The following is a 23,563-nucleotide window of genomic DNA, read 5'->3' on the forward strand; positions in this document are numbered from 1 at the left end:
CTGATCCAAACAAACACCCTTTGTTCTGACAATGTCGGACACGGTTTCTCAGCCACGGCAAAAATCTCAAGCGCCCCGGAGTCATCGACGTAAACGAGCAAAAGAACAGAGGGACGAGAGGGGAGAAGTAAAAGAAACGACTAATGAACACGATTACGATAGGACACCAAAGGAGTCACGTTTAAAACGCGCAAGAACCAATGGCAAAGGCAAAGAAAAGGATTCCGAACTTGAGCTAGGCGAGCTACCCAATGACTCAAGTAGATCGTTCGAGATCGGCGACGAATTCATACCGTTTGCGGTCAGTGATAATGAAGCAGAAGCACCACGAGAAACGCATGGGGATGGCTCGCGCGATGGAGGTGGTCGTGGAACAAAACGAACGTACGAAATGGTCTTTGATGATGAAGATTTGCGGGACTACAGAAAACGCAGACAGGACTTTCCGTCCCCTTCAAGAAAGGCTCCTTGGCTTGCCAAAGTCGACTGGGACGGCTGTCGCAATGTTGCAGAGATGTACGTTTTGTAAATTTCCTTGACGTTGTGAGCTGATTTGACACAGGTTGCATCGTGAGGTTGAGGCATTCGTTCGTTACATGTCACCAACTGAAGTCGAGGAGGAAATTCGAGGACTTGTAATCACTCTTGTTTCGAATGCTATCACGAATGCGTTCCCAGATGCCCGGATACTACCCTTTGGAAGCTATGAAACCAAACTATACCTCCCTAATGGGTAAACATTATGTGTCACGTTGGAGTCAATGCTAAGAGTTGCGCAGGGACATAGATCTCGTGATCAAATCAGATTCGATGGCCTACAGTGATAAAGTGAATGTCCTACGGACCCTCGCCAATGTTATCAAACGCGCGCGGATCGCTTCCAAAGTTACCCTCATTGCCAAAGCCAAAGTGCCCATCATCAAATTCGTCACGATTTATGGCAGGTTAAACGTTGATATCAGCATAAATCAGGGTAATGGCGTCGTCGCTGGCGATATCGTGAACGGCTTTCTTAACGGCATGCGCGGGTGTGGGTTTGCACTCCGGAGTCTGATCATCATCGCGAAAGCATTTCTAAATCAGCGGTCGATGAACGAAGTGTATACCGGCGGTCTGGGCAGCTACAGTATTGTCTGTCTAGCAGTCAGCTTCCTCCAGATGCATCCCAAGATTCGCAGAGGGGAGATAGACGCAGAGAAGAATCTTGGAGTTTTGGTTATGGAGTTCTTCGAGCTCTATGGTTGCTATTTCAACTACGAGGAAGTAGGAATCTCCGTGCGTAACGGTGGCTCATATTTTAGCAAGAGACAGAGAGGATGGTACGATTTCACAAAGAGGAACCTCTTGTCCATTGAGGACCCTACCGATTCTTGTGAGCTAAATCTTTTAAAAAAATTGACAGATGGTTCACCATTGCTCCCTTTACCGCCAGCGAATGATATTTCCAAAGGCTCTTACGGAATTGCGAGAGTTCGGCAGACTCTTTCAGGAGCCCACGGAATCATGACATCAATTGCCTTCTTGCGGGCTGGGATGTTGAGTGCACGCAGGGAAGGGCGGACGTACCCTTTACGTGGACACGGAGAACCAGAGGATATGAGCATTTTGTCCAGTATACTTGGCGTCACCCAAGAGGTATAGTTCCCTTTATACTCTCAACGTATGTTAAACATCGCAACAGACATTGAACAACCGATTATTAATCCAAGAAGTTTATGACCAGGGGTTGCTCCATAAGCTGCTCGGAACTTCTCCCAAACCCCGTATAGTTGTCGCTGACGTCCTCGAAACTCCTGCTCAGGGCAAGTCGTCAATGACTGCAGGCAGCACCACACGCACAGGGACCCGGGAGCGTAGCGTGGATATGTTGCTCGAAACCGACGATGAGTCGCTACCGCAGGAACCCAGCGGTTCCCGTCAAGATAACGACGAACTCGGTAAATACCATATCGAAAAGCGGCGCACTGTACAAAGGCATGAAGCTAGTCAGTCAGACGAGCAACCCGAATTTACCGCCGACGAAGATGATTCAGTAGATGAGGAAGAAGCGTACTATAAGATGGGTATATATGACGAGGCCTCCGGTGATGAAACGCGAAGTAGGATGAGCAGACGCAGATCATTTTGGCTCTCCAAGGGGACTGGGGTCAACAGCGCTGATGACAGCAGCTGATGGCATATTACAGAACTTGGGAAATAGAACTATCTACATAGCAAGGTTACGGGTCGGAGCCGAATAAGCTTGAAGTAGACAAAGTTGACCAAGTATTTGGAGGATGAAGAACGTCGACATCTTTGATGATCAGATGACCACTCAATTTAATCTTGACTTCACGCACAACCGTTGCTAGCCAGTCGTTGAACATTAATATTTCTCAGTCATTTGAACTTCGTTAGTGGTAATCCCATTGGTATTTGGAGATCTACGAAGCTCAAACTGGCGCCTGTTCTTGTGTGGAATCCTCGTCCATTTGATTTCGTGGTTACAACGTTGCAACACACCATCACTGAAACTACCCTTTCGTTTCAAATTTCAATATAGTTTACCCGGTCGATGTACGTGGACAACTTCTGGTATATCTGTGTATGCTAACCATGGGACTATAGGGCGACCTCGCGCACGTACCCTCCTCCAGTCAATTTAAAGGAACGTATTGCTGCCCTCCAGCAGCGAAACGTGTCCCCAAGTCAACAGCAAATGTCTCAATTCGCTTCAAAGAACCTCCCGAGTAGTGGAACCGGATGTTTGCGCGACAAAATCGCCAAATTTGAGGAGAAGGGAGGCATCCCAGTTCCACGAGGCAGCTTCGGTATGGGTGCACCTCAGTTGGCAGAAAACGCACCAGCAAAGAAGCGTGGAGAGTTGTATGGGAATCGAGTGCAAAACATGGGGAGACCGGGCGGCTCGCCGTCAAGTCGCTCTGGTTCACCTCTGCCCCCAGCGGACGACTTACCTTTGCCAAGAAAACGTTGTGTCTCTACCGGGGGTACACTCTTGAAAGGCACTCCTCCGAGATTTGCAACGGGGGAACCTATCCCGCCGCTTCCGTCCACACCGTCGCCAATCCTTCCTTTTGCTCGTCGCAACTCCCTCGCAGTCGATTTTGGTCCTACTCAACGTGTCGTTAGCTTTGGGGAGGTGTCTCAACATGTAGATCAAGACCTAGAATCCCCTTCACCTTCACCATCACCATCACCTTCTCTGTCTACTTCTCCTTCGTTGGGAGTAAGAGACCCTGCTGGAATTATAGCCCCATCCCAGACCCTTGAACCTGTCACCTCATCAGATGACGTACTTCCCCAAGATATGAATGCACTATCACAGGCAGGGCAAGAGCCAGCGGTACTAGGGCTTGGCTTGCAGGCTGACTCTAATCCAGTGCCTGCGATGGCATTGGATGTTGTTGCGTCGTCTCAGTCCTCGCCAGAAGTTGTAACTGTCGTGAAGGTGACTTCCGTTGTTGAGCCTGATCAGACTATTGATCCTCCTTCGGATGAGAAGCCTCAATCAGCATGTCATCACCCACTGTCGGTAGATGTGTCCATGACCGATGCTCAGCCTTCGGAAGCTGCCCTTCCTGACTCGTCTTCAACTATTTCGCATTCACTCGTCGCCCCCAATACGGTTACCGAAGACGACTCAGTATTGACCCACCCTCTTACATCTACCATTACCTCGGGATCCGGTGATGTCAATAACAAGAAGCGTGATGACGTAGCCACATCATTACTGGCATCTGAATCCCCTCCTACTGAGGAATGTGGGACCATCTCTCTCATCATACCTCCCCATCCACGGATCCAGGTACAACCCAGCCCCCCATCACCTGATTTAGAGACTGCCAAGCCTGAAGTAAAGCGCTCCTTCACGGCTGTAGTGCATCACAAGGTCACTGAAATGGCCGCTGCCACCGCACCGACTTCATCCCTTTCCACATCAATGACACCACAAGTTGCGCGAGTGCGGCGGACGGGGATCACTATTACTGCCGAGCCGCTTTTGGGCTCGGGCTATGGAGAACTCGCCATCCTGCTAGAAGAAGCAGCATTGCTTGAGATGAAACTGACTGAGGGTGATGGTTCAGAGCTTGTAGACGCCGCGCTTTCCAAAACCCCAACCGTTGACACTTTCGCAACCGACATCCGGCCCGTATCTTCCTCAACACTCACAGAACACGTCAAAGCTCCATCCACGGAGACCGCATCGCTTTCAGAGCGTTCTATATCTATCCCATCCATCCGAGAACCCAACATGGATGGGGACATCCCCGAGGAGGATGAGGGTGATGGGAGGAGTCTAGCTTCTACATCTACGTCACAACGGTCACCCTCACACAAGAGATATCTCTCGAGCATTAGGCGATTGACTAGTCGTCGTTCGTCGAACTACATGCCCGGGGCGTACCCTCGGGATAGTATTTCAACATGCTCTGAGGACTCCGCCCCGGTCGCTACACCATCTGATCATGGAGATGGATCAGGCTTTGGTATCACATGGCCAGTCGTTTCTACGAAGAAAGGCGGTGCGGGAAAGTCTAGCTCGTTTGCGGACAAATTGTTCAACCGCAACAGAACCAAGTCGAACGTCAGCATAGTGGACACAGGTGTGTGAGCTGCTCAGAAGAAGACCTTCGCATCGACTAAATTATTGTATGCCGTCCCTCAAGACCAAGGCTCGATATATAACTCGCCGAAAAGGTCGTTTAAATTGTCCCAGCCCCCGGCCCTATCCCCAACCAAAAGCTCTCCAGGTCGCCAAGCCAGTGAATTGCCCGGCTCTCGTCCATCGCACTGGATGGTCTCACGGGACTCGTCATCTTCTCCTGCTCCCAGTATTCTTGAGAAGGAAATCTTTGATGAATTCCCCTCTGTCCCACAGACACTTCCCCCGGGTCCACTTCACCTATCTCCAGACCTCTCGAGAGTCGCAGTTCGTCACTCGTCAACTCTCCCAGTCAAGTCTCGGAAACATTCGCAACAAAGGACATCCATGGTTTGAAATGCTTCATCTTGAGTACCGAAGGAGTAATACGGACTCGGAGTTAGCTAGTCGCTCCTCGTGTTGTCGGGACTGTTTGTTTTCGTTGTGTATTTTCGCTATCTTTCAGCATCGTTTAAAATTGAATATCGAGTTCTCTAATAAATTTGAGTGTTTTAGCGTCATAGCTTTTATATATGCTTCAACAACCTAGTCGACCTGCGAAAGACGAAACTACGCCAGTGTGAAATATTCCAGTCGGTGAATCCAAATTTGGGGGCCGGTTTCTCGATTGCCCGTTATGGCGGAAAACCCGTCATCCAAAACAAAAACAAAATTGTGCTAAGCTCTACCTTATGCCTCCATCCATGTTTGTCCCCTTCGGGGTGACATACGAAAAATTGGAACGATACAGAGAAGATTAGCATGGCCCCTGCACAAGGATGACACGCTTTCCCGGAGTGGTAGACCTACGGGTCTCAATATTTATTACTCTTTTTTCTTGGAATCAGGAGGATGTAAACCTCATGCAAGTTACGGTACAATTGGAATTGACTTGATCGTGCTTTCTGAGCTTGTAATCATGAAAATGCAGCTGCAGTTACCCTCAACGAACTTTGATTGCCTTTGTTTATCTCTTATTCTTCAAAAGTACCACGATGGATTCAGTTGTTCTCGAGACCAGTCTTGGAGATATTCAGCTTGAATTATACTGGAACCATGCCCCTCGGGTGAGTTTATTCGTTTTGCGCCTTCTTTACTTTGACTGAACTGATCAAGACATTTCATTCTAGACGTGTCAGAACTTTGCCGAGCTTGCAAAACGCGGCTATTACAACGGCGTCGTGTTTCATCGAATTATCGCGGTCAGTTGAGGTTTTGTTCTACGGCAAACGTCTGTATTCATGATCGATCGCACTTGCAGGATTTTATGATTCAAGGTGGTGATCCAACTGGAACCGGTCGAGGTGGAACGAGCATTTACGGGCAGAAATTGTACGTCCATCGTAAATATTTCTCCCAAACATGAGCTTATGACATGGGCACAGCGAGGATGAGATACATCCAGAACTGCGCTTTACGGGTGCAGGAATCCTCGCAATGGCGAACTCGGGGCCCAATACAAACGGTTAGATTGCCGCTTTTTATATTATCCACTGCTTAGAATATAACGACCCGCTTCTAGGATCTCAGTTCTTCATTTCGTTGGCGCCCACACCCTACCTGGATGGTAAACACACCATTTTCGGCCGGGTGAGTTCAGGCATGCGTGTCGTGCAGAGATTAGGTGCTGTTGCGGTTGATGCTCAGGATCGGTAAGTCGTCGTGCGTCAGGATTTTCAGAGATGCTTGATCGCTTGTTAGGCCAAGAGAAGATGTGAAGATACATAAGGCTCGGACGATGTGATTGACCGTGTATTCTTACGTTTGCCTTCGAGCGGCATCCTGGCAATCTGCGCTTTGTTGATAGGCCTGTCTGAACATTGGGCACGTCTTCATGCGGAAGTCCAGCCCTACGTGGAATGTTCTATTTCGTTCCAGACTCTCGTGGTTTAGGATTAGTGCTTGAAGTGAGAATTCGATTGATATTCTTTTACCAAATAAATAACATGACCGCTGTCAACTTGAACCGACCAGGGTCCCGACATTGCCACATCATCCATCTGTAAGCAGGGGAAGTGTTATTATATTACCGACATCCAGTTTCAATGCGTGACAGATTTGAGGTGCACATGCGTGAGTAGGAGCCTGAGAGAGGCTTTTTCGAAAGCCAAATTGAGTCAACGTTCGATGAACTGCGTTTGATAAGGATTCTAGAAGACGGCGTTTTAAAGAGGCCTGCCAGAGTTACTCAAAATATATTAAGTATATTCATGACGTGCACGAATGATAGGAGGAAGTATCGTGTGACGTGACATGGGTACAACCCGCGTGACAGAACGCGCCTGGGCATCAAAAGTGCGAGAAAGGCTGACAGAGTCTGCTGATGAGTCCTGACAGTAATTTTAAGGGTTACTGCATCTGCCATAGGACCGGAAGACGAATATCAGTTGTAGGTGCATTTTACTGTGCAGTTGTCGTGTCTGACTGAATCCAACAGTCCGCAGTCCTCTTGGCACTGCACGTCGTTGAACGGCGGCCTTCCTGACCGTATGGCAACCACCAGCACTTCTCCGATGCTATCTGAGCGCATCCTCCCGACCCGTAAAGCAGCAAGTCGGGCTTCCGCTGTATTCGCAAACCAGCTCGATTCCCCAAGCCATTCTGATGATGAGCCCGAGCCCTCAGACTCATTTGGGGAGCCTGCATCACGCAGGCAGCCTAATGTGAAATACCGCTATAACGCCAAGGGCAAATTCCGCGCTTCGCCGCTAAAGCAGACAGACAACCCGTCGCCATCCCCCAAGCGCCAGCCCAAACCAAAGCCCAAGGCTAAACCCAAGCCTGCAACACCCTCACGCTCCCAACCATCCGCGCGTTCGAAGAAACGCAAGGCCCCGGCTTCTGGTTCGGATAGGGAAGGCACAGTCAGCACTCTTACAACCCTGTCGCCTTCACCGTTCTCGAGCGTCCCTACAAGTCCGTTTATTTCTACCACGGATCTTCCCCCACTCTCTATAATCAGTCATTCCACCCCACCACCTCAGAAGCTTAGTATGGTTGGGAGCGGCTCCATGCGCTCTCTCAGAGTATCCAGCTCCAGCTTCTCACAGCCCCGGAGCCAAACTTCCCCAAGAAAAAGGAAGGTAAACAAGGCAAAGTCTGACCGGACTAGTGGACATGGTTTCGGCGACGTCGATACTCTAGTCTGGGTACTGGTGAATGACTTAGGAGTCATTATTACCTCGGTCCCACATGATGACGATGAGATTGAGATTCTGGACGAACGCATGTGGTGGCCCGCTAGGGTGAGCTTTCCCTGACATGCTGAAATATCTCAATTCACTCAATCAAATGACCAGATCGTCCAAAAACAACCACTCCGCGTGACCCTCTTTGGCGAGCTGGCATTATCTCGAGAACCTTCGACAATTCTGTATCCATCCGAATATAACATCCAGCCCATTCATGACCTATCTGGCGAAAAGCGTTTCTCCAGAGCAACTTTCCAGGTCTCGCCTCTCACCACATCTGGATCCTCAAACCCTTCCCCTCACAAGAAAACCAAGAAGGACACAAGCGAGAGATGGGAGGCAGCAGTGAAAGCTATGGAGGATGCAGATGGACTCAAGCGTGATGGCATGCCCGAGATGATTTCCGCGTACACTGGCGGGACGTTTTCTTCAGAAGAAGACGATGTAGAGGACCTACGTTCAGCCAAGAAGGCTAAGATTTCACCTCGTGTTGAGCCTGAGCCTCCTACAGACCGCGCTTGGTCTCCTCCGCCTCCGGATCCCATGCTCCAAATCCCAGGCGAGCTTGTTCTGGCACAGGCACTACGAACGAGAAGTAACAAATTCTGGCCCGCTCAGCTTATAGCATACGTTCCACCAACCAAGCCAGGCGGGAAGGAACGCTACCGGGCCAAATTTCTGGATGAACGGGAATACAACCTCACCCGGGATAAATTTTGGACCTCTGAGGAAGAAGGCTTTGTTACGTGCGACTTGGGCGAGTTCGAAAGCGCCGTCCAAGACACCGAGGCTCCGGACTCGGAAGATGAACCGGAAGACAGGAGGCGGAGCCCTAGTCCAAAGTTGACCGACCCACCTCCTAGCGCAGATGCTTTCACTAATTTGTCGATGTATGCGCAACTGGCGTACGTGAAGCCCGTGCTAAATGCCATCCTACAAGGGAAGTACACCCCGGCAAGCAAGAGCCATGAGGCTTTCATGCGGGGAGGTGCTGCTAGATCCAGTTTAATGAAGCGGGCGGCGGCGAGAGGAGGTTTGGACCCGAACGAGGTAAAACAATCGCAAAAACTGATTACGCGGTGGGCACTTGGAGAAGGATACGCCCGTAGAACCAATTTAAAATTCAAACCTGAAGCAGAGGTGGCGCCACCCCCGGAGCAAGATAGCACACTCTGCCAAACTACTTTGGCAACCGATGGCGATGGGTTGGCAGACACTGCTGTCGGAAGTGAGACAGCTGCAACTTCCGACAGCGTGGCCCACGACATTTCTCAGCCCATACCTCCCAGTGACATTGGCAATCAGGACACCGAGGCAATGGCAGTTGATAACCCCGATTCTGGAGCAACGGATGAGACATCTGCAGCCTCCGACGCCGTGGGCCACCATGACATTTCTCAGCCAATACCTCCCAGTGACAATGGCAATCAAGTCGAGGACCCCAATACAATGCCACTTGACAAGTCGCCAGACACTATACCCGCAACTTCAGACAGCGCGAGTTACGATGTACTGTCTCAGCCCATACCTCCCAGCGGCACTGGCAATAAGATTGATGACGATGTCATAACGATTGACAAGCATAGCCAGGTCGGTTCTTTACATTTTGCCTTTGCGTTTTTTGTGTTGATGGTGTCTTTTTGCATAGGTTGGCGATTCCTCAGAGCCGAAGACGATTGATCTGCCTTCTGTACCATTGCACAATCAACCTCCTGCGCCAAAGGAGGTCATTGCAGAGCAGGTAAGATCTATCGCAGTCTCCCAAGTTCCCCAAACCAGATGTTTATCTTTGATTGCAGCCGGATTCTAGCGGTCACTCTAACTTGCCGCACGCTGGGGAGGTAGGCTAGCAATATCGCACCCGCCACCCGGGGTCATTCATCATTTCTACAGGTTGAAAGCCCTGTGCCTGCACAGAACCTACAACGGCCAGTTGGCTCACAGGAATATGAATCATTATCGACCCTTGATAAACTTGATGTGCGTCATATGTTCTGTGATAACTATTTTCACTGATTAAAACACTGTTCACCCACAGTACTGCGTGAACATTCTTCTTCCCGAGGCAATCCAGCAGCTACTCCTGTGGCGGTCGGGTGAGCGCACTACAGCTGCTCTGCTCACTCACTCAGAGGAAGAAAGACTGCATGAGCGCGGTTCAGCGAAGGCCCAGGAGACAGACTGGGTGTTTGACTTACTGCGCCTGAGGGAGGCACAGGCGCGGTTGTGGAGCGTGGATATGAAGGCTAAAGGTAGGGCGAAGGATGAGGGAGGCATGTCAAAGGGTGGGACGCGTTCGCGGCCTCGCAAGACTACTGTCCCGCGATAAGGAACTTCAAGGAACGTCTTGGTTAAGCTCGTCTGGAACGTATGTTTGACATAGTATTCTGTGTTGATACGAGATCTGTTTACTTGATTCAAGGATGCCTTGACTTTTTTGCTTTCCTCAGGTCGGCATGCACATATGTAGCAGTCCAGTATATGAACTGGAAAGGTACAGTAACCGATGTTAATATTGCGTAGCTACGATACACCATCTTCCATACCTCATGTAGTCAGACTCTGAGAACAAAGATTATAATTCAAGTCGAAAGAACTACTGGCAGGTCACTCGCGCGCGATCAATCAGTATGAAAGTAATTATTACTGCCACGAGTTTCCAGTTAGCCAGATTGATCGTGAACGTCAGCTTCGGGACAACTTCGGGAAGCTGGTTTCCGCGTGGTGGCTGGGCCGCTGAGGTCAAATTGTACCTCATCATTTACATCCACTTCCAAATATCCTTACTGTTGTACTACGGTCCTGTACGTCCTTGTCAAGTGGAGCATCGATTGCTATACCGCTGGGCCCTGGTCTATGCCACCTACGATATCCTTTGATTCTTGGCTTACTGCGCGCCGTTTTGGAATAGTCATTGACGCTGGCTCGTCGGGTTCAAGACTTCAGATATATAGCTGGGAGGATCCCGATGTCGTGCTTAGCGAGCAGGGAGAAGATGTATGGGATAAATTGCCCAAGGTAGAGAAGGGTGTCCAGGAAGGAGATGATTGGATAATGAAGGCTGAACCAGGTATGTACACGTCTGATATTCTGCTTGTGTCATTCAACTGGCCCTGTCATGTAGGCCTTTCTACATTCGCAGACAACCCAGAGGGCGTACACGAATACCTTGCACCTCTACTTGAGCACGCGCGCTCTCAAATACCTCCTTCCTTCGAATCTGAAACTCCCATTTTCCTCCTCGCTACTGCCGGTATGCGCCTTTTGACACCGGTGCAGCAAGCGCGCGTGCTTAATGCTACGTGTAAGTACCTCAAAAGCGCCTCGAGCTTCCGGATAGACGACGAATCGAAAGACGGTCCGTGTGGGTCCAGTGTGCGAATTATCACCGGCGAGGAGGAAGGCTTGTATGGATGGATAGCAGTGAACTATCTCATGGATGGGTTTTACGGAAAGGATAAGAAGACGACCTATGGCTTTCTGGACATGGGAGGCGCTTCGACCCAGATAGCCTTTGAGCCATCTGACACGCTTTCGGGAGACAAGGAGAACCTGGTTGACGTCCGGTTACGACTACTTGGCGGAGACGAAGTCAACCACTCAGTATTTGTCACTACATGGTTGGGCTATGGTACCAATCAGGCACGAGAGCGATATGTCGCGAAGACCGTCGAGCATTTCAAAGAGACTTCGCTCGAGACCTCAGAATCGCTACTCATACCTGACCCGTGCCTCCCAAAGGATCTGATACTTTCGGAGACATTTCCTCAGATTGATGGGTCACATTCAACACATCAACTTACTGGGACGGGCTCTTTTACCCAGTGTCTGGATCGTACTGCTTCCCTCCTCAACAAAAACGCGCCATGCAATACTGCTCCATGCCTTTTCGATGGAGTGCATGTCCCTACGATCAACTTTGCTTCCTCCCATTTCATTGGTGTTTCCGAATACTGGTATTCATCCGAACATGTCTTCGGGCTTGGCGGCCCGTATGATTATGTGCAGTACGAGCGTGCTGCGACACAGTTCTGTGAGAGGGATTGGAGTGGTATAGTCAACCAACACGAGTTGTTGAGAGCACAAGGTATACAAGGCGGTGATGGGGAAGTCATGGAAAACGGAGAGGTCATGGAAGTCGGGAAGTGGGGCAAGAATGTGGAGCTTCCGAGGTTGCAGATGCAGTGCTTCAAGGCCGCTTGGATAGCCAATGTGCTACATGAAGGAATTGGGATTCCTCGGATAGTAGACCCAGAAGGAAACTCCACCACGATCGGGGAACAAGTGGCACACCAAGCTGAAGCGAAGGGTTTGGGAAGACCTGTGTTTCAATCTGTCGACTCCGTCGGAGACATCGCCATTAGCTGGACACTGGGTAAAATGGTGTTAGAAGCAAGCAAGGAAATCAAACCGTCTTCAAGCAGTAGTAAGCCGCTGGCTGATCCTATAGACGGTATTCCTGCTAGTACACCCAACCCGCCTATCAAACCCATTCGACCGTTCTGGGATTTCGATCAGTTGTTGGAAGAGCATGTTTCCCCACACCTGCCGGCATCTTTGACCCGCGAGTCTTTGGGATTTTCACCCATTACTATACTCTCCTACGTCATTGTCATCGTTGTGGTGAGCTGCATAGTCTTTCGCCTACGACATCCATTACGCGTTGTTCGGAGGCGTCTCTTACGTGGCTCATTTAAACGTGACTTGCATGGAGCCTACGAGATGGAGGAAGGAATAGCGACACCACGTCCTCCGTCGCCTTCGAATTCCTCTTTTCTACCCCCATCCTTGTTACGACCCCTGCGCCGCCTTGTCTCTTCTTCGACATCATCATCACGTCGTCCGCGTTTGTCTCCCATCTTTACCTCACTTCATGCTCCATTGATTCGACACTCTCAAGCCTCAACACTCTCACCTCCTCCCTATCACAATGCTTCAGACGGGTTTAGCACATCTACTTCTACAACGCATTCTCACTCTCGCGCTTCGTCACCTATAACTGCCACCGCTCCCGACGACACGATAATGACGAGCAGCAGGTCTTCGATTTCTTCCATCAACACACGTTCGCGAAATTCATCGCATATGAACTTGACGCTGTTTCCGAGGCAGACGCTCTCTCGTGCAAATAGTATATTACAGGTACCCGACGAGTGAATTGACATTGGACAGGACTCTGAATTGGACCACTGAGTATTATCGTTGTAGACAAGACCAAAGATATCTTATTAATTGCTGTGGTGTGGGCGGTATAATTTAAGCGTCGCGTACTTTAGCGTGTACCTATGCAGTCAACACACGAATTTGACTTTTTTGGAGGGAAACCCGGGTTCCATGGGTCTATGCTATTATGTACAGTGTACGTACTACGTACGTAAGTACATACAATATAGTTCTTCGTTCAACGCATTTTCAATTTTCAATCTCGACTCTCGACGAGCCTGTCGATTAAATCGTCTAAAACTTGCACCATGGTGGTGGTGGCTTCTTGTGCCTCAAGGCCTCAAAAGTGAGTTAAATCGCATGCTGATATCTTCTATTACATACCTGTCAAGACTCAAAAAAGTCAACAGTTCCTGGCCTTCTCCAGCAACTTCGTCCGAAATGACTGGTGAGCGCTAGCCCAACCTCCTGATCATAATGGCGTCCTGAGTAGCAGGAAGCTCCGAGTCGGACATGAAATATAAAGCGCAACTAGGAAACCTCGACTGCCAATCTGGCTTTGACGCGACAACTTTTGACATGTGTTTCGATGAAATATAAGAGCAAGGCAGACTTGGGGAAGTCTCCCGCAAGTGGCCCTGCAGGTTCTTCATCGGATTTGCAGTTTGACTCGGTGGGAATGCTTATTTCTTCCTTCACCAAAAGTCTAAAATCTCACACGAGCAAACCTATACTTAGTTGCCGACGTGCTGCGGATACGCAGCATACGCTTCAAGTTGGGCGACGTGGGTACAACGTCGCATGCGTGTTACGTTGTTTCAACGTAAACCAAAAGTCAGTAACAATATCGACTTGCCTAGCTCAGCCACCGGACTCACTGCGGCTAGTACTACTGATTCAATTCGAAGATATCGAAACGGGCTGGTCTAAACTCCCATGTCAAGCATTCAAGATGTATCGCCGGCCAAGTTGCCCTCTGAGCGCGCCCCGCTCCTTCCAGAGCGGCAGGACGCATCAAGCAGTAGACGCCAATTTTCCCCATTGACACTTCTAATTCCGCTAGCGGTCGCGACACGACTTACTTCAACACTTCCCACGACGACATTATTGGGGGTTATCCAATCAGTCATCTGTCGATTGTGGCTTATTTCAAATGGCAACTTGCCACCTGGCGGAGAGATATCTGAGGAACTATGCGCAGTTCCAGAGGTGGATAAAACATACGCCACAGTCATTTCAGCCATTTTAATTAGTCAAGGGCTTGGAGGTGCGGAAGCTACTGATTTTTCTGCCTATCCTAATGTCCAACAGCCATGGTCGCATGCAGTGTGGTTAACCATATTAGCTCCAGACTCGGAAGAAAACCAGTTATCCTTGGCACAGTTGCCATTAGCTTTTTGGGATATTCTCTTATGGTCTGCTCCAAGTACCTGTCTGAATGGCTAGAAGCAAGTGTTCTGATCGTCTCTCTATTACTGCAAATGTTCAGTGGTACGCTGACTATGACGTTTATCGTGAACGTCTACACCGTTGATATCACCGGTGCTGAGGACAGGTAATGTATGACTGTGGCAATCAGTTCTCTTTGGACTGACCGGATGCTCAAGAACACCCATTTTGAGTGCCATTAATGGATGGGCTGTGCTAGGTAAGCACCATCCTCTGTATTGACACAATCCCCATTAATCTACGTGTGTGAAGGCCAAACAGTCTCCTTTGCTATCGGTGGATTTGTCACCACCAAGACCAATGATCCGCTAATTGTGTATTACATCTCCATTTTCCTCCTCGGGGCAATATTCGTCTACGTCTTAGCTTTCCTCCCCGAATCGTTTCCTGAAGAGAAACGCGATGAACTGCGTCGCCAGCGCTCCGCTCAGCAAGCAAGTGCTCATCAAAAATTATCGAGCCGCCTCATATCTACGATAGCCATTGCGTTCGAACCTTTGAAACAACTTGTTCCTGCCCGCAAGGCAGGTGGCAGTCAGAACTTACGAGTATTGTGTTGTGCAATTCATATCATGATCACGACGCTTGCGGACGTGTATACGCCGGCAGCCCTTTTAATGTTGTACATAACAAAATACAACTACAGTCCTGCTCAGGTAGGCTGAACATCGATCACTCAGAGCTCTACACTTATGCCTAATTTAGACCGGAATCGTGTTAACAACACTGAGCTTGAGCGCTGTATTCTCTCTTACATACGCGATACCCTCGCTGATTCGCGTATTGCGTCCGATTTACGCCAGGGAGGTTACTCTCCCTGAAGACCAACAGGACCCTAGCGATGACACTGCCCTATCTATGTCGACAGACCTTCTCGATATCCATATCGTTTTCGTCTCCTTGTTCATCAATGCTGTCGCCTATATAATGGCGTCTGCAACAACGACTCATGTTTCACATCTCATAGGTGCGAGACCACGCTCAATGGCAGCGATATGTACATTGATGTTTTGTGAAGCCGTGGCCGCTGTCGGGCTCGGCGGAGCACATGGTCCCATCGTTCGAAGTCTCGTTGTGTCATCAGTCGACCCCTTAAAACAAGGTACGTATTTTGAAGCTGCGAACATCCGATTGACAACTCATAGTTCGCGTTGGATAGGAGAGGTACTAGCTGCTATCGAAATGATGTCAAGCATTGGAGCCTTCCTCTCTCCTCTTGTCATGGGCGGCATTTTTACTGCGTGAGTCGATTGGTTTTCTATCCTACCCTGTCTCCTTATTTCATTACTTAATGCAGCACAATCTCAAGTCAACCGATGCTGGTGTTCTATACCCATGGGGTAAGCTTTCCTTGCAGATCACTGCACAACGTATATCTATTCAACGTGTTGATCGCAGGCGGTCGTGATCGCGGCTGCGTCGCTACTCTTTCTCATCAGAGACTCCGACCGCTATCAGAAGCTACCGACAACACGACACTAATATTATTACAACTGCCAACGCTTTTACCGTAGACTAGACATTTCCTTACAGGGTACTTGGTACACCACAATGGACATGAATCGGAACTAAAAAGATTGCTGTGATTTTTCAACTCACATGTTGATCCCAGCCCATGGTATTTATCCATATCCAGGGATGCAATGTAACTCTCGGGTCTATCGTCCGCGATGCCAGGTAAATAATGAGGGCGTCACTAGATCAATTCATGAGCGCGTGTAGTCATCGAAAGGGCGTAGCGTTGAGAAAGCCCAGTAACTTACATGTTGTCTGTCCATTATTGCTTGTATCTTCTCTCTCCCTCCTTGCTCCCAATCATCCCAACAATGACTGAGAACAACGGTATCCCTTCCATAGTCTTGTTCACCGCCCCGGGGCAGCTCACGACCACTATGTACTTTGCCTTTCTCCTTGCCTCCATGAAACACACGATGCCATTTCATAATTCCCTCCTTCTTGAAGCCCAGCCTCTCGGCAGCACGAATAGAAGGGGCGTTCATGGAACTGCATTGCCACTGAACCCGTCGCAACCCCAAACCGCCCTGCGATGGCACTTCCAGTGCGTACTGCAAAAGAAGCCCAACAGCATTGGAATTGACATGCGTCCTTTGATATGAGGGAAGGATGATAATGAATCCTATTTCTGTGCTTAGGTTCACAGAAGAAGAGCCCGTATAAGACATCATCCCAGCCAATTCACCATCTCCGTCTACATTCGAAGGTTGTTTTGTTTTATCTATGATGGCAAATAATACCATTCCTGGGTCACGATGGACTACGGCCTCGAGGAAATTGGTATCAAAATCTTGCACAGTTTGGAATGGGCCCGTAGGCATGTGTGCCCATAGCTCCAGGTGACCGGATACGGCGGAAAACATTGGAGACGAATGAATTGATGCCTGTGGCCAGTCAGTCAGATTAACTTGATTATTATATGATGTTATCTGACGATTTGAATTGGCTTACATCGAAGGGAGTCATCTTGACGCGTTCATTCGATAACTCCCGCACCGGGAAACAGAAATTGAGGTCCTTCGAAACGGTCATGGTTGGTTGGGCGAAGAAGGGGTGAGAGCTGAAGACAGATAATTACATATGTACTCAAGTGATGCTCGATTACCGGTATCAGTGATGCATGTGATGACTGACTCCTTCATATACATAGGTAAAATGAGTCAGCATGGGAGAGTAATCTTGTCATTCACCCTCACCACCGGACCGTGCAGATATTACCGCGGGCAGCTTGCAATTCTCTACTTACTCCAAGCTGTCTGTCCACAGTACATGGACGATGCTAAGATGTGACACTGTGACATTAGAATGCATAGAGTCAAGTACAGGAGGATTCATTGCCAGGAGTCCCAGCTGGACAGTCCGATCACTTGCCGAGTACTGTGCAGAACAGAACATTGACACTTCGTACACATTCGTATTCAAATTGCTTTTTTTTAGGTTTCCGTGCTAAAAAGGGCAATCATCCACTGTCTTGACTTGAAAGTTGCTATTCAACTGGTTGACTTTCTGTCCTAAATAATCTTCTCTGGCCTTTATTCTGTGTTCACAAGGGCAGTCTCGATTCACTGTAAAGTGTCATACATTAACACAGATTAATTGACTCTACCCAGGATCGACATTGCGCCATAAAGGAAATGTGGCGGAAAAGCACAGTCTCAGCATATGAAATCCGACGTGTACAATCATAAGTCATGTAAGTGCAGGCTCTATCCTAATAGTGTTGAAAAGCAATCGAAAACTCATGGCATAGAGAAGTAGTGCCAGCAAGTCAAAATCAAAATCCTTCGTATTTCCCCACCCTTATGATACGTATCCCCCAGCAAACACGGTTTTTTTAGGGTGGTCCAGAACAGAGCCATTCAGGTTGGTTCTAGAGCCCCTGAGCATCGTGCACTGCGTTATATATAGTCGGAACTTGCTCGGAACTCAAGTCATTGCGAAGATTGTTCACGATTCGATCGAGGCGGTACGCCGAAGAGTTCTACGTCTCGCACTGCCGATTGGTTTGCATACGTTCCGCACGTTGCTACACCACCCAAACCAAGGTGCCTAACTATTTCGGATTCGAAGAACCATTTTAACCCCTAAGGTGGGATGCATTACGATTGGCCTCGACGACTTTGAATCCTCCAGCTCAACGCCCCGCGATCAGCACGAGTATCAAGCGCTAAATTCCGGGTCCCGCATGGAGGAACAAGCAAGTTTCTCGACCATATCTGGGTGCAAGTGAGATACACATACTACGGACATCAACGGCCTCCCCATACTTGCTGCTCCGTATACCGTCGTCTTATCTCGAACACCCCGAGGCCCACTCATTCGACAGACCGGTTCTATCTCTCCAACACACTTGTGGCAAATCGCACATTGAACTCACTCATACTCGGAGGGATTTATTCATCCCTACATGGTTTGATTTTTTTTTGCAGCGAATGCTCCGAACATCCGAGGAAACATCGCTTATCCACACCACCTGTCATGATTCATCTCTGGTATCTATGAAGCCTCAGGGCGAACGTCATCGATGCTTGTAATAGTGCTTCTCGACGATAGCCTTGTCAACGCCATCTAGGCCTTCATGAAACAATTAAATTTAACAGCATATATCCCCTCATGTCCCTCGCACATGATCACGATCGGATCCTGATCAGACAGATCTTATAAAATAAGCACTGGATAGAGTCTATCCACGTTCAGTGTGAAAAAGGGTGGGGTGTGATTTTGGTGCGATGGAAGGTCATTAGTCGTGGCCCAGTGATATGTCAAAGAAAGTTTGCAAGTTGGCAATTCATTTAACGGTTTCTTCGTGCCACCTTCATTGAGGCGGAAGTTGGTTTATAAATAAATGAATGTCATGTGTACCCACGAGTTCTTCTGCAGCATCACGTTGATGTCAGATTCAAATGTTACGATATGTCATTATTGCGGCGACCCTGCTAAAAGGCATGTAGGATCATTATTGCGGTGACCCTGCTAGAAGGCATGTAGGAGTTACATGAACATCGAAGGATGAGAAATGAGGTTACGATACGAGCATAAACGTCAATAGAAAGAAAAAAAAATGAGTGGAAAATTAGCGCTACAGTGCTGTCAGTGTCGTACAATGTGTGGCAATGCATATTCGTGCATAGAGTCTATCCGAAGTTTTTCCAACCAAGACAAATGTAAACCAGTAGAGCGTTCAATGCAAAAACCTTTCAAAATCATCATCCAGAACATGGTGGTATGTCACGACCGGTGTCGTACATGTCCGCCCGTGGACGTGTCTAAAGAATGGCGTCGTCGTAACTTGGTCTTCGAGGAGAACTTCGGGGTTTTGGATCCTTTTGATAGATCAGACGCAAAGCTGAAAAGCCTGCTGAAAAACGGTTTCTTGAATCCCGTGCTGCTAGATTGGGGAGACGAAGGCGATTTAGTGGTCGACGTGGCGGTGTAGAGGGAAGGCGCGGGTCCGGGCTGAAACAACCACACAGTACAAGTCAGCCAAATGGAACACAGTTACAAGGAGAGATAAGCACTTCGCTGGTGACTTACCAGAACCTTCACCTTCTGGCCAGGAGTGGGTATAACGTAGTAGGTGCTGCCCGACCCGCAGCTGTCAGCCTCGCTGATCGGAGCAGACACTCTCGGCCGATCTTCCCTTGGAAGGGGGCCTCTCATCCCATACCGTGCCTCTTCATGGATAGACGCGAGACGACTATGGACGGTGGGGTATGGGGCAGGAGTGATACGCGGGTATTGCGGAAACCCTGAGCCCGTGGGCGCAGACACTGTGTACGTCATGCCTGGTGCCTTAGTTGGGGCATACACAATTGTTGGTGGAGCATAATGATCGGTAGCGTGGTGAGAACCGGGTGCATATACGATCGAAGGCGGAGGCCTATTTCGCGAATGCGAGTGCGCGGGATGGTGCTGCTCGTATTGTTGAGGAATGGGTTGTGAATGAGAGTAGGTGACTGGCGGGGCAGCAGTACCGTGATTGCTGGGAGCGTGGCGTGGTAAGGGTGTTGCCGGGATTTCTACAGCGTTTTTGTGGGGCGGGGATTGCAAGGGTTCGGGCCGGTAAGGTTCTGAAGCTCTACGTGGCCGATACTTTTCGTTTCTTGAGTCATAGGGAGTGGCGTGTGGGTCAGAGGGAAGGATCTGTATTTCCTCAGGTTCCAAATCTTCAGGGACTACACGATGTGCATTTCGTGTTGAGGAGTGATGATACCCTGCGTACTCGGAGTGGCGAGGACCCCGCGCAGGACATGCATCAGCAGCAGATCTCGAGCGGTCATGGGGACGGTGTTGATGGCTGTGTTGAAGATGGGGATGAGAACTGGAACTATGACTACTTCCTTTATGAGAGCCACCATTGTCATAGTGCCAGTGCGAGATAGGAACGTCTCGTCCATCCCCATACCTCAACATCATCTTCGGAGGTAAAGAATGCGAACTGCCGTTGTCTGAGCTACAGTCGTCGAAATCTATGTCACTGACGACAGATGGGGGACTTTCGGGGGAATAGAACTGGGAATGCAATGGTGAGTGCGAACGCACCCAGTGTTCGGTACGTTCCCGAGAGTCTCTGAAGACCTGGACGGCCTCTGGTGAAGATGTGTACTCTGTCATGAGAAGGTCGTCACCTCCAAAGTGTCACCAACCTGCAGATAACTCTGCGCAGAGGAGGTCGAGTTAATGAGTACCAAAGCAAAAGGAAGAAAAAACTACTGGTGCCGCTGGTTTTATATAATGAGGCTGCGAACCTGACTGAATCATCAGATCCCGTGCCAGTTACGGGAAGCGATGAGGACCAGTAGGGGCTGGGATCTCGCTATCTCAGCTGGGTTGCGAGAGATTTGCTCACCATGATTAGACTTCTGCAAGCGACTTATTTCCGTTCCATCCAGTAAGAAATTTGCAGATTATCGGGAAATTATCACGCTTTCGTCGGGTTTGGTATCAACAAACGTGTTTGCATCGAGGCAGATCACAGCCAAGACAATTACCACGTATGTTCATCCCAAGTTCATCCACACAGCTTTCTAAGAAAGGGAGAGTAGGACATTGGCAAGCGAAAGTGCCTGGCAGGCGCAAACTCTCAGTGATGCTGTGGGAGCACTGGAGGTGACATAATCAAAGGCTAGGTGCAACTTTCGATTTCAATCCTTCTGTAAGTTTAGTTCCGCAGCCGCGGCTTCAGTTGACACACGCATCTGTCCTTTCTTTACTACTCAGATTCCCAAACTGTCGACCTTAGTCTGTGAGAGCAGAATCATATCCGCACAGGCTGTGGCATGTTATCAGGAGTTAGAATGATGACCGCCGTAAGCATCGAACAATGGCTTCCCAATCTGATTACGATCACTGGCCATTACCAAGAACACCGTCAGGATACAGCCTATCAGTATCTTACGGCATACATGGCCTTACAATGATCACTACCAATATGAAACACAGACCCAAAGAACACTTCTCTTTCCCTTGCACTCACATGCTTCCACCCATGATCGTTCCGATATCTCCCAGCATGGCGACCAGAATAGGGGGGGAAGAATTTTCACACCATGGCTTGTACCGATGAGACCGAGACCTGCGATGGGGCAACTCCACTCGGAGGGAGAATTCACTCGGGACACAGCTGGACACAGTTGTAGGCATAGTTTGAGCACAAGCTGTAGGAGTTGTCGCGGATGAACCCGAGGCCCGTCAGTGGCATGTGCAATAAACCGGCCCCCTGTCCCCCTGTACCTGTATTGGAAGCAAGATTTTTTCCTCATGGACGGTCTATGCACCAAGTTTAGTCCCATGGCATTTGAAATAGTACACATGTTGATGATCGTCCCGATCAACGGATGCGCCCAGCGGAGGAACTGTACCAGCGTGGCCATACGCTCTTATAGCGAAGGTCAACATCACGAGTCCATGACAATCAGAAGACAGCCACCTTGAAAGACAGGGGTTCATCAAATTACCTGTCCTCGTTGACGATGCTCCACAGTGGATTTTCCCGGCAACACTCTACGGTATGTAATTTGATTGTCTTTCCCTTCGCTGACAACATTCACACTGACGGGTTACTATTTGAAACTATAAAATGTAAAGGGAAGTGTAGCCCTCCAGACTACAGCCAAAGCCGGCGTTCATTTTTGAATGAGCACACTTCTGTGAGTTCATAGGGCCCGTAGAGTCAAAGCGCACGTTATAATTATCATAACGCCCAAGAAGTCTTGAAATTGGCGTCACGTTGGTGATTTCTCACTCACTGCAGTGAATTAACCAGCGTACGCGAAATGAGATGCAATGAGACGTGACAATGCCATAGTGCGGAAATATTGAGCAAGGAGCACGCGTGGACAGAAGAGGTGGCCTCGAAATTTGCTCGGAGGCTCAGAATTCATGCGATGGTTTGTAGATGTTATCTTTCCAGCCAGGGACCAGGAGGATACTACGCGTGACGTTTCCCTTGAATCGACTGAATCAAGTCCCATGTCAGCATGGAGATCCGGGATGCGTGAGTGACCCGACGGAGTCTACTGGCCTTCGTGGTATCGAGCGAGGCAAAGATGGAGCTCGAAAGCTATCCTTCCTTGTGAGATATCTCCAACGATTCGCAGACTCATTCTGAGAATTTACCAGAAGGAATTTACAGCCTTGCCTCGCACTTCTGATAGAATGACCTGGAAGAACTTGAATTTACAACTCCGTGAAGTTGCTAAACAGTATCAGAATGAAGAAAGGCCAGCACCCACGTTCTTGTGAGTCGCATATGAACTCTGCCGCCTATCATTACCTACATGCGCACATCTAAATACTGTATCGTTATCGACAAACAACAATTATTATTATGACACTTCAAAGCACTTTCTGGAAACAACTGGCAGCTAATATCTTCCTTTCGGTTCAAATCCGATTGGGAAATCCGCGGTGCCTGGAGTAGCAGTCGCTGTGCATGTTCCGCAAAAGAAACCTGCTGAGGCGCAAGGCCACAACCTGATGGGCTTAACAATCCTGTCCGCTGGGACTCCAGAACGCAGGTTGGACCGCTAAACGCATCCTACGGCAGAGTCCCGCACTATCATTGGGAGGCGACATCCGCAGAATTTTTAAAAAAATCCAATTCATTGTCTGCTGAGGGCAACGCCCGATGTAGACAGTACATACTATGACATTCGAAGAGTATACGGGCCCACCCGCATTCGTCAAGCGGGTAGCAACTTCGCATACTCACTCGTACTGAATACGCGCGTTGTCATGGCACCCCCTGAGGATTTGCTAAAGCATCGACGAATCTGCTTCAAGTCGGACACACGACATGCCGCATCAGTAATTATTAATACGCCCATATGAATTATAAGACTCATCAAAAGTAGGACCTCCGATTGGCAAGCATGGAGTCAGTATCATGTATGAGGAAAGACAGTTTTGCGCCGCGCAGTTCATGTATAGTGCAGTACTCCGCATTTGGACGCATCTTGCGAGTCGGGCGCCTTCAAAAAATGACAAATCTCGTTATTCTTGGGAAGTGTTTGTGATAGACTCGCCAACGTTACCCTAGTGATTATGTTTTCTGCTTCGTGCGCACGGTTGTCCTGAGGTTAATTGTGCCAAAATCCAGAGA

General features: G+C 49.1%; 9 protein-coding genes across 9 annotated transcripts; 6 read left to right on the forward strand and 3 right to left on the reverse strand.

Annotated features, from left to right (window-relative positions):
* The first annotated feature begins 10 nt into the window (after window positions 1-10).
* Window positions 11-2,292, forward strand: DFJ58DRAFT_774208 (uncharacterized protein). The gene is made up of 5 exons (XM_041389369.1): window positions 11-516; window positions 563-733; window positions 780-1,372; window positions 1,433-1,635; window positions 1,682-2,292. Exons 1-5 carry the CDS (start codon window positions 32-34, stop codon window positions 2,171-2,173), a joined length of 1,944 nt encoding a protein of 647 aa, XP_041246866.1. The 5' UTR covers window positions 11-31; the 3' UTR covers window positions 2,174-2,292.
* DFJ58DRAFT_774211 (uncharacterized protein) lies at window positions 2,293-5,144 on the forward strand. Its single transcript, XM_041389370.1, has 3 exons — window positions 2,293-2,556; window positions 2,608-4,604; window positions 4,668-5,144. Coding segments are annotated over exons 1-3 (2,331 nt in total). The 5' UTR covers window positions 2,293-2,554; the 3' UTR covers window positions 5,000-5,144.
* A 473-nt stretch (window positions 5,145-5,617) lies between these two features.
* On the forward strand, window positions 5,618-6,676 carry DFJ58DRAFT_774214 (cyclophilin-like domain-containing protein). The gene is made up of 6 exons (XM_041389371.1): window positions 5,618-5,709; window positions 5,773-5,844; window positions 5,904-5,974; window positions 6,028-6,107; window positions 6,165-6,294; window positions 6,344-6,676. Exons 1-6 carry the CDS (start codon window positions 5,638-5,640, stop codon window positions 6,384-6,386), a joined length of 468 nt encoding a protein of 155 aa, XP_041246868.1. The 5' UTR covers window positions 5,618-5,637; the 3' UTR covers window positions 6,387-6,676.
* Window positions 6,677-8,058: 1,382 nt separating this feature from the next.
* Window positions 8,059-10,162, forward strand: DFJ58DRAFT_656418 (uncharacterized protein; the record flags this gene model as incomplete). Its single annotated transcript, XM_041381898.1, has 3 exons — window positions 8,059-9,342; window positions 9,751-9,813; window positions 9,872-10,162. Coding segments are annotated over 3 exons (1,638 nt in total), but the record flags the coding sequence as incomplete, so codon positions are not given.
* A 407-nt stretch (window positions 10,163-10,569) lies between these two features.
* DFJ58DRAFT_774218 (nucleoside phosphatase family-domain-containing protein) lies at window positions 10,570-13,245 on the forward strand. The gene is made up of 2 exons (XM_041389372.1): window positions 10,570-10,903; window positions 10,958-13,245. Exons 1-2 carry the CDS (start codon window positions 10,690-10,692, stop codon window positions 12,988-12,990), a joined length of 2,247 nt encoding a protein of 748 aa, XP_041246870.1. The 5' UTR covers window positions 10,570-10,689; the 3' UTR covers window positions 12,991-13,245.
* A 239-nt stretch (window positions 13,246-13,484) lies between these two features.
* Window positions 13,485-16,039, forward strand: DFJ58DRAFT_215942 (MFS general substrate transporter). The gene is made up of 11 exons (XM_041379289.1): window positions 13,485-13,669; window positions 13,735-13,830; window positions 13,884-14,263; window positions 14,308-14,551; window positions 14,604-14,644; window positions 14,698-15,101; window positions 15,151-15,412; window positions 15,464-15,547; window positions 15,605-15,686; window positions 15,743-15,785; window positions 15,844-16,039. The coding sequence occupies exons 3-11, from the start codon at window positions 13,933-13,935 to the stop codon at window positions 15,925-15,927; spliced, it is 1,575 nt and encodes a 524-aa protein (XP_041246871.1). The 5' UTR covers window positions 13,485-13,669; window positions 13,735-13,830; window positions 13,884-13,932; the 3' UTR covers window positions 15,928-16,039.
* Window positions 16,040-16,048: 9 nt separating this feature from the next.
* On the reverse strand, window positions 16,049-17,084 carry DFJ58DRAFT_215995 (acetyltransferase). The gene is made up of 3 exons (XM_041379290.1): window positions 16,912-17,084; window positions 16,209-16,844; window positions 16,049-16,141 (listed from the first exon to the last, which is right to left on the reverse strand). Exons 1-3 carry the CDS (start codon window positions 16,990-16,992, stop codon window positions 16,139-16,141), a joined length of 720 nt encoding a protein of 239 aa, XP_041246872.1. The 5' UTR covers window positions 16,993-17,084; the 3' UTR covers window positions 16,049-16,138.
* Window positions 17,085-18,858: 1,774 nt separating this feature from the next.
* On the reverse strand, window positions 18,859-21,005 carry DFJ58DRAFT_774230 (uncharacterized protein). The gene is made up of 2 exons (XM_041389373.1): window positions 19,495-21,005; window positions 18,859-19,416 (listed from the first exon to the last, which is right to left on the reverse strand). The coding sequence occupies exons 1-2, from the start codon at window positions 20,572-20,574 to the stop codon at window positions 19,189-19,191; spliced, it is 1,308 nt and encodes a 435-aa protein (XP_041246873.1). The 5' UTR covers window positions 20,575-21,005; the 3' UTR covers window positions 18,859-19,188.
* Window positions 21,006-22,109, reverse strand: DFJ58DRAFT_774232 (uncharacterized protein). Its single transcript, XM_041389374.1, has 3 exons — window positions 21,325-22,109; window positions 21,181-21,269; window positions 21,006-21,115 (listed from the first exon to the last, which is right to left on the reverse strand). Exon 1 carries the CDS (start codon window positions 21,831-21,833, stop codon window positions 21,384-21,386), a length of 450 nt encoding a protein of 149 aa, XP_041246874.1. The 5' UTR covers window positions 21,834-22,109; the 3' UTR covers window positions 21,006-21,115; window positions 21,181-21,269; window positions 21,325-21,383.
* Window positions 22,110-23,563: the final 1,454 nt, after the last annotated feature.

This window comes from Suillus subalutaceus (assembly GCF_016647625.1).
Source record: "Suillus subalutaceus strain FC151 chromosome Unknown DFJ58scaffold_23, whole genome shotgun sequence".
NCBI classification, from domain to species: domain Eukaryota; kingdom Fungi; phylum Basidiomycota; class Agaricomycetes; order Boletales; family Suillaceae; genus Suillus; species Suillus subalutaceus.

Bases quoted from the DNA above. Each gene is read 5' to 3' on its own strand.
- DFJ58DRAFT_774208 (XM_041389369.1), top strand. From the start codon at position 32: ATGTCGGACACGGTTTCTCAGCCACGGCAAAAATCTCAAGCGCCCCGG. The intron at 734-779 runs GTAAACATTATG...AGAGTTGCGCAG, and splicing joins AAACTATACCTCCCTAATGG to GGACATAGATCTCGTGATCA. The intron at 1,373-1,432 runs GTGAGCTAAATC...CTTTACCGCCAG, and splicing joins TGAGGACCCTACCGATTCTT to CGAATGATATTTCCAAAGGC.
- DFJ58DRAFT_774211 (XM_041389370.1), top strand. The intron at 4,605-4,667 runs GTGTGTGAGCTG...CCGTCCCTCAAG, and splicing joins CGTCAGCATAGTGGACACAG to ACCAAGGCTCGATATATAAC.
- DFJ58DRAFT_774214 (XM_041389371.1), top strand. From the start codon at position 5,638: ATGGATTCAGTTGTTCTCGAGACCAGTCTTGGAGATATTCAGCTTGAA. The intron at 5,845-5,903 runs GTCAGTTGAGGT...TCGCACTTGCAG, and splicing joins TGTTTCATCGAATTATCGCG to GATTTTATGATTCAAGGTGG. The intron at 6,108-6,164 runs GTTAGATTGCCG...ACCCGCTTCTAG, and splicing joins CTCGGGGCCCAATACAAACG to GATCTCAGTTCTTCATTTCG.
- DFJ58DRAFT_774218 (XM_041389372.1), top strand. From the start codon at position 10,690: ATGCCACCTACGATATCCTTTGATTCTTGGCTTACTGCGCGCCGTTTT. The intron at 10,904-10,957 runs GTATGTACACGT...CCTGTCATGTAG, and splicing joins GATAATGAAGGCTGAACCAG to GCCTTTCTACATTCGCAGAC.
- DFJ58DRAFT_215942 (XM_041379289.1), top strand. From the start codon at position 13,933: ATGTCAAGCATTCAAGATGTATCGCCGGCCAAGTTGCCCTCTGAGCGC. The intron at 14,264-14,307 runs GTGCGGAAGCTA...AATGTCCAACAG, and splicing joins AATTAGTCAAGGGCTTGGAG to CCATGGTCGCATGCAGTGTG. The intron at 15,548-15,604 runs GTACGTATTTTG...CGCGTTGGATAG, and splicing joins AGTCGACCCCTTAAAACAAG to GAGAGGTACTAGCTGCTATC.
- DFJ58DRAFT_215995 (XM_041379290.1), bottom strand. From the start codon at position 16,992: ATGACCGTTTCGAAGGACCTCAATTTCTGTTTCCCGGTGCGGGAGTTA. The intron at 16,845-16,911 runs GTAAGCCAATTC...GACTGGCCACAG, and splicing joins TCAAGATGACTCCCTTCGAT to GCATCAATTCATTCGTCTCC.
- DFJ58DRAFT_774230 (XM_041389373.1), bottom strand. From the start codon at position 20,574: ATGACAGAGTACACATCTTCACCAGAGGCCGTCCAGGTCTTCAGAGAC. The intron at 19,417-19,494 runs GTAAGTCACCAG...TGGTTGTTTCAG, and splicing joins GCCAGAAGGTGAAGGTTCTG to CCCGGACCCGCGCCTTCCCT.
- DFJ58DRAFT_774232 (XM_041389374.1), bottom strand. From the start codon at position 21,833: ATGGCCACGCTGGTACAGTTCCTCCGCTGGGCGCATCCGTTGATCGGG.